Source organism: Toxorhynchites rutilus, chromosome 2 (assembly GCF_029784135.1).
Source record: "Toxorhynchites rutilus septentrionalis strain SRP chromosome 2, ASM2978413v1, whole genome shotgun sequence".
NCBI classification, from domain to species: domain Eukaryota; kingdom Metazoa; phylum Arthropoda; class Insecta; order Diptera; family Culicidae; genus Toxorhynchites; species Toxorhynchites rutilus.
Window position 1 is genome coordinate 50927491 of NC_073745.1, and position 7509 is coordinate 50934999.

General features: G+C 39.5%; 1 protein-coding gene across 1 annotated transcript; it reads right to left on the bottom strand.

The window, feature by feature from the left end:
• Positions 1-4266: 4266 nt before the first annotated feature.
• Positions 4267-6671, bottom strand: LOC129767969 (maltase A3-like). The gene is made up of 3 exons (XM_055769295.1): positions 5556-6671; positions 4903-5498; positions 4267-4843 (listed from the first exon to the last, which is right to left on the bottom strand). The coding sequence occupies exons 1-3, from the start codon at positions 6636-6638 to the stop codon at positions 4726-4728; spliced, it is 1797 nt and encodes a 598-aa protein (XP_055625270.1). The 5' UTR covers positions 6639-6671; the 3' UTR covers positions 4267-4725.
• Positions 6672-7509: the final 838 nt, after the last annotated feature.

The following is a 7509-nucleotide window of genomic DNA, read 5'->3' on the forward strand; positions in this document are numbered from 1 at the left end:
TATTCACTGCACGCTATCACATTAGCCCCATATTTAGCGGGAACTCTAAATTCGACACTAATTCGAGTTCAGTTAAAAGGCAAACAATTGGGATCAATGCATAAGACTTAATGTGTTGTTTTTATATAAAAATATATGCTATAATTCATATGATATCTTTCGAAACAATCCTCAAAATGCAGTTCAGGTTTTCGCTTGTATCACAAAAAAAAAATAGTTTGGCGTTTTCCGCCTTTTATCTTTCTGTTTGAACATACAGAATAATGTTCTTTGCCGCAATACATGGAGTTTTCCATTAAGCCTTTCTTCAAGCATGGTTGTTGGTTTGCTTGTTCTGTTCTGAGAAAGCACCGTTTGGATTCGTGAACATATTGACTAGACATTAACATACTTTTAGGAAAAGTGTGAACTGATATATTGTTGCATAAATTACAAGATTAGTATACTTCCTTGCTGTGTTGGCTGCGAGCAGACAAACGACCTCAAAGGGTTAAAGGAACATCGGCTGTTGCGTTTCGTTTTTTGCTCATTTTCCAAGGTTTTTTCGTTTTCAAAATCTTGTTAGGTATAAGTATTGAAACAGGCAAAGAATTTCAATATTTTGAATAAACGTTTCCTGAATTTCCCATATCCATCTCTTGAATCCAAAATAGTTGCTGCCACAAAATTGCGATATACAGTAAGCCACCTTTGTTTCGACATCTAGCTAAGGAGTCGTGCACAATTTACGTCACGCGTGAAGGGAGGGGGGTTGAAGTTGCGTTACTTAATATGACATAGGGAGGAGGGGGGTTACCGTAATCGTTACTTAACCAAATTTCATTTTTATTCCTAGATAAATCAATGCGTCCCTATATGCTTCAGCAGCTGGCTTTGATTCTGGGACCGAATGAGGTATATTTCCTTAGCCAAGATGATAAAGCATGTGTTGTAATGGGCTTAACAGTTATAGATTTGTGATTCATCATTTTGTGATTTCAACCGAGTTGAACGTCGGATGGTTCCTTTTTTCTGGGAGTGAGCACATGTCTGATTTTTTTTACGCTGATATTGTTCAGGATTAGGTTGACTATACATTCCGTGCCCTAAATGATTTACTATCGCTTACAAATCGATCGCACAGATAAAAAACTCTAAATCTAATTTGCATATAGCACAAAGCAGATAACAGGTTTCTAATTCTTATTGTCTCTAAGTGAAAAGACGGATTGATAAAATAGGATGCGACGATAGCTTCAGCAGAGAAGAGAAGTGGAACATGAGAGAAAAAAGTGGCAACGATCTGTGGCAAGAAAATGTAAACATTGAAAAAATTGACAGATGATTTACGCTCTAAAAATTGAACATAATGTTAAGATGTCTCTAAAACGGTGGGAGACGTCATATATAAGGTGGGAGGTTCATATATAATGTTATTAATGTTAACCTCATCATGATAAATACGGCGATAGAAATTACGAACTGAACATTGAATAAAATATATTGGGTTGGGAGAAAAAAAAAGTCGTATTTCTGATCGAAATTTGACGCTATATTTAACATACCAATACCATTTAACATACCAATACCATTTAACATACCAATACCACAAAATTATCCAATTTAATTCAAATATGCGCCGTTTTGTTCGCAAACTGGTTGCCATTTAGAAGGCAACATCATAATCCCCCCCTTTATAAACCCTGACAAAGGCAAAAATGCATCTCAAGCTGCCAATAAAATTTGTGCAGTTTATGGACCCGATACATTTTCCATTTCCACCGCACAACGATGGTTTCAACGTTTTCGTTCTGGTGTAGAGGTCGTCGAAGATACGCCACGCTCCGGAAGGCCTGTCGTCGAAAATTGCGACAAAATCGCTGAATTAGCCGTGAAAGACCGGTATAGTAGCAGCTGTAGCATCGGCCAAGAGTTGGGGATAAGTCATCAAACCGTTATTAACCGTTTGAAGAAGCTTGGATTCACAAAGAAGCTCGATGTATGGGTGCCACACACGTTGACGCAAAAAAACATCTTTGACCGTATCGACGCATGTGAATCGCTGCTGAATCACAACAAAATCGACCCGTTTCTGAAGCGGATGGTGACTGGCGATGAAAAGTGGGTCACTTACGACAACGTGAAGCGCAAACGGTCGTGGTCGAAGCCCGCTGAAGCGGCTCAGACGGTGGCCAAGCCCTCATTAACGACCAGGAAGGTTCTGCTGTGTGTTTGGTGGGATTGTCAAGAATAATCTATTATGAGCTGCTTCCCTATGGCCAAACGCTCAATTCGGACCTGTACTGCCAACAACTGGACCGCTTGAAGGTAGAACTCATAAAGAAGGGGCCATCTTTGATAAACAGAGGCCGCATTGTCTTCCATCAGGACAACGCCAGGCCACACACTTCTTTGGTGACGCGCCAGAAGCTCCGGGAGCTCGGATGGGAGGTTCTTTTGCATCCGCCGTATAGTCCGGATCTTGCACCAAGTGACTACCACCTGTTTTTGTCCATGGCGAACGAGCTAGGTAGTCAGAAGTTAGCCACAAAAGAGGCCTGTGAAAATTGGCTATCCGAGTTTTTTGCCAATAAGGAAGCGAGCTTCTATGACAGGGGTATTATGAAGTTGGCATCTCGTTGGGAACAAGTCATCGAACAAAACGGCGCATATTTGACTTAAAACAGATGATTGTAACTAATTTTATGAACAAATGAAAATTCAAAAAAAATACCGCAGGACTTTTTTGACAGTTTCTTTTTTAGTTTCTGGATACAAATAAACAAAGAATTCTCCAAGAAACTAAATTGCAATAAGTTTATTCACTATCAACACTTTTAGGAACTACCAGTATTTTTGTTCTGATTAGTATAAAGTCATCCTTATCACTTGAGCATTCTCGATGCGATTCTGGTTCAACAGTCGACGAATTCGGGAAAATCTCAGATTCGACTTTAGACTCAGTGATAAAAGATTCAATTAACAGCTGCGTAGATTTGTTTTGCTTTATTTATCCTTAAATTTATTGAAGAGATTTCCAGCCGAAAGCCGAAAAATATAACTTTCCTTTACTTTTCATTTTTGTCGATATTGTTGTCATTCTAAGAGCTTGAAAAATTGACACAAATCACACATCAAGACTCCAAAAATGATAGTAAATTGATAACCTGCCAGTTCAGGAACATAAAATCGCACTCGTAGTCAAATCTATGATCCTATTCTACTTGCTTACATGTGAACTACATATATACATTTTTCAAGTTTTTCAAAATTTGTTATTTAATAAACCGTGTAAAACCGGAATCGTGTAAAACGGGTAGCGTGTAAATAGGGGGATAGGTGTATAGAGCTGAATAATTTCATTGTTTCGTTTCGACTACTAATTCGCCCCAATAGTGTACTGTCCACAATCCGGAGAACCAGGTTATGTTAAATGTCTTAGAATTGCACCGTCCACCGTCCACCGAAGCACCGTCAAAAAGTGGATCCCGGATAATAAAATCAACATCATGGAGTGGCCAGCGCAGTCACCGGATCTGAACCCTATAGAGACCTATCAGAAGTTGAAGAATAAGCAACAACTGTGGAATGGGATCCAAGGTTGTTGGTACGCCATCCTGGTCACCACGTGCCAGAAGCTGAAGGTTACTCGACCAAGTACTAACCCTTGAAGCTTTTCACGATATTAATTTTGCTTATCTTTTTTATTTTTTTACCATGAATTTTAAAAACGAGTCGGTTTTTTTGTCGCATCATTTTAGTTGTTAAGTATACTTAAAACGCATTTTAATGAATGACTACTGTGTAAACTACAGATGTTATAATTTTTTTTGAACAATGCAAATAAATTATTATAAATGGATTGAAGTACTGGATTGGATCATGTTTTTTTTAAAGTTTTGTCACTTTCTTTGTTTGCTTTTGCTATGGTTTTAATGTTTTGCCCGACACTGTATATACACATATATGTTTTTTTCAAACCCCTATCAATATGAGTATCAAATGAGAAGGGCTTGAAAAGAAACGAGTCTTTCATTAAGGACTTGTAAACTTTTTTTTTAATATAACACAGGTTTTTTTAGATATTGTTTTAGATTTATTCTGGTTGTAGTTCAACTCTCACATTTTAAGAATGGAATTCGATTTCGGTAAGATCACACACATGGGCCCGTTTACAGAGATCGATCCATTGGACCCAGTTTTCCACTACACGTCCACACATTTCGACCAGAATGTTGCGAACTTGGTGTTGGATATTGTCTTTGAGCTGAATGAAGAAAAGCACTGTTAAAGTTGCAACTACCGACTCCGAATGTCGGTAGTAAGTTTTAATAATTATTATGCGTTTGCTCGTTCGTGTATTTCACCATGATAAAATGTGGATTTCGATTAATGTTTTGACAATGACAGATCAGTGAAATGTTTTAAGGGTTCGTTCACGCGAAGACACTAAACTGTGAAGTCGCTAATGTATGATTCTTTATATCGTTATTATGAACTATGCTTATTCTTCAATTCTGCCAGGTCTCATCTATCGGAACCACTCAGGGTACTTGGGAGGTAATCTCACTTAACGGTTAGATACATCTTAGCTAGTCGCGACATCAACCTAATGCTCCCTTTTTACCAATTTCATAAAGGAAATTATATCACTCTTTGATATGCTTATTAGGCTATAATCGAAGAATTATTAATGCTAATGAAATCGGCTCGAACTTTTGTGCACGCAGATTTTAATTTGTAAACCTACTCCAGCCAGACTTCACAGATATCCTCGTGCAGACGATCAGAGTGCGAAAGCTTTGCCACCAACACAAAAGATTCATACGGAAGCAAAACGATATCATTTGTTGCCATAACACCCCTAGAAAGGAAACATTACAAATCATCCACCATATGATTCTATAAAATAATCATAAATACCCTTTAATGTGGTGAGAAGACGTTCCAACAACCTCGAATCTCATCTTCGATGGTAACCGACTGGCTAAACCGACTCCGTCGAGCACTTCAATTTTCGTCCCGAGATTCACTAACGTTATGTAAGTGTTGTGATCCTCCAGTTCTCGCACAATCGCCAACACGTTATCGTTGTACGCTCGGGTTTTCACTGACCCGTGACGGAAGGTTTTATACTCTCGTAGTTTCATCATTGCTTTGTACACATTCAGATGACTTTTGGTCACGGCTTCCTCTACCTTCACGTTTATGGATCTGTAGTTTGATCCTACCGGTAGCCAAGTTCTATTTCCGCTAGTGAATCCTGCCATCGCGGAATCATCCCACTGGAACGGAGTTCGGCAAGGATCTCTTGACTTCGTGGCATACAGTGCTTCACCTGCATTACAAGCTGCTGGATCTACGGTTTCCTCCCATGAAATACGGACATCTGTCATCCCTATTTCTTCCCCCTGATAGGTAACTGTAGCACCCGGTAGACTCAGCAGGATCATATTCATTGCATCGATTCGCTCTTCACCGAATCTCGTACCCACACGAGGCCGATCGTGATTACCCATCTTGTACAGTGTTGTTAGTGTGAATAATCATCTAATTATAAATTTTTAAATACTTACAACCCAGTTCGCTGCATGGCCCTGCGGCACAATATTCATCCACGACTGAATGACCTTGACGATATCGAATGCCCCAGAGGTTCGATTTAAGTCCGCAATAAAACCAAAATTAAACGGCATATGCGAACCATGTTTTTTAGTCGTAGTGCTTACGTAGTACTCTCTTAGAATTTCCAAACTTGTATAACCCTCGGTCATGAGTACCCTTGTTTCCCCACCATTTTCCTGCTGGTATTGATCGACCAGCTCTCGCCACTGGTAGACCATGTCCAAAGTTTCTGGTTGATTCTGGGTATAGATATGATCGAGGTAGTCGAAGTCTTCCGGGTCAATCGTTAATCCACTCGTCGGTTCATTCGGGTATGAACCGTTTTGAAGTTTCACAACTTCAAACAGGAAAGGCACGGCATCAACACGGAAGCCATCAACGCCTTTATCCAACCAGAACCGAATGACATCTTTCATCTCTCTTACTACAACGGGATTTCTGTAGTTCAAATCCGGTTGCTCAACAGTGAATTGATGCAGGTAGTACTGCTGCCGATTCTCGCTCCACTGCCAGGCACTGCGACGAAATGCCTGCAGCCAGTTTGTAGGTGGTAAATTTCGTCCACCTGCCGGGTTCGGAATACCGTCGTCCCACACGTAGAAATCTTCATACCCGGATTCACGCGCTTCCGATTTGATAAACCACTCATGCTTATCGCTGGAGTGGTTCGGCACAAAATCCATAATCACTTTCAAGTTGAGGCGGTGCGCTTCCTTCACCAAGTTTTCAAAGTCCTGCATCGTTCCATATTCTGGTTGGATCGCTCGGAAGTCTGAGATGTCGTAGCCGAAATCCACCATAGGAGATTTGTTGATTGGAGACATCCAGAATGCTCTGACGCCTAGCTCCTTCAGGTATGGGAGCTTGGAAGTTATTCCATTCAAATCACCAATCCCATCGCCATCACTGTCCTTGAACGAGCGTGGGTAGATCTGATAGAAACCGGCTTTCTCCCACCAATCTTTGGGGGTCAGCTCCACTCCTAATGTAGCGACGCATAACGACAGATAATATACCACTAGCGGTACTTGCATTTCGAACGAGAAAATTTACCGAGTAACAGCGTACAATGGGGATCGTGAGCCACTTATATAGTTTCCGAAGAGTTTTCATAGGTGATAACGAACCACTTTAAAATGATTAACCCTCTCTGTTAGCTATGGCGTGAGAATTGTACTGATAAAGAATGTTTTGTGATAACAAGTTTTCATTGTGCATAATAAGTGAGATTGTGACTAGATGATCCACCGAAGTGGTTGCACGAAAGTTTTGAAGAATTCTATACGTATACTCGAGGGGAAGACGGCTTACCCAGCAAACATTAAATTGCATAATTTTGCACCTGCCAAGTCTTACAAGAAATCCGAATAAATCAAAATTGCATATAATATCAATCAAAGTATGTATCGTGTATATTTGAAATCGCATAAAATGTAAAAACTCGATTTTATATACCATTATCAAATTATGTCGTAATTCAGTATAATAAACATCAATTTTATGATGTATATTGTCGTAAAATATATTTAATCCGCATCATATGCGTATATTAAGCTGATGCAGTTTATGTGTCGTATAAGCGTATAATTTTAATCGATTCAGTACTGTAGTAAATCGTGTTGCATGCTGAAAAAAATCATGGAACAGTAATCATATTAGATCCTAATAAAGGACATATTACATCATATTGAAATGTCAATGAAATGCTGATGCACTTGAAAGTTTTAACCGCTGTTGAATTGAATTTCAGATAGCCGCGCGAGATAGCGCGTAACATATGATGTTATATATACGTTTGCTATGCGATTTAATGTTTGCTGGGTATGCCCTAAATTTTGGTTGGCATATAATGCGCCTAATTGGCATATGCATGCAAAAGTGGAGGCCATATACATACATGGCAAA

Bases quoted from the DNA above. Each gene is read 5' to 3' on its own strand.
- LOC129767969 (XM_055769295.1), bottom strand. From the start codon at position 6,638: ATGCAAGTACCGCTAGTGGTATATTATCTGTCGTTATGCGTCGCTACA. The intron at 5,499-5,555 runs GTAAGTATTTAA...ACACTGTACAAG, and splicing joins GCCATGCAGCGAACTGGGTT to ATGGGTAATCACGATCGGCC. The intron at 4,844-4,902 runs GTATTTATGATT...TTTCCTTTCTAG, and splicing joins TCTTCTCACCACATTAAAGG to GGGTGTTATGGCAACAAATG.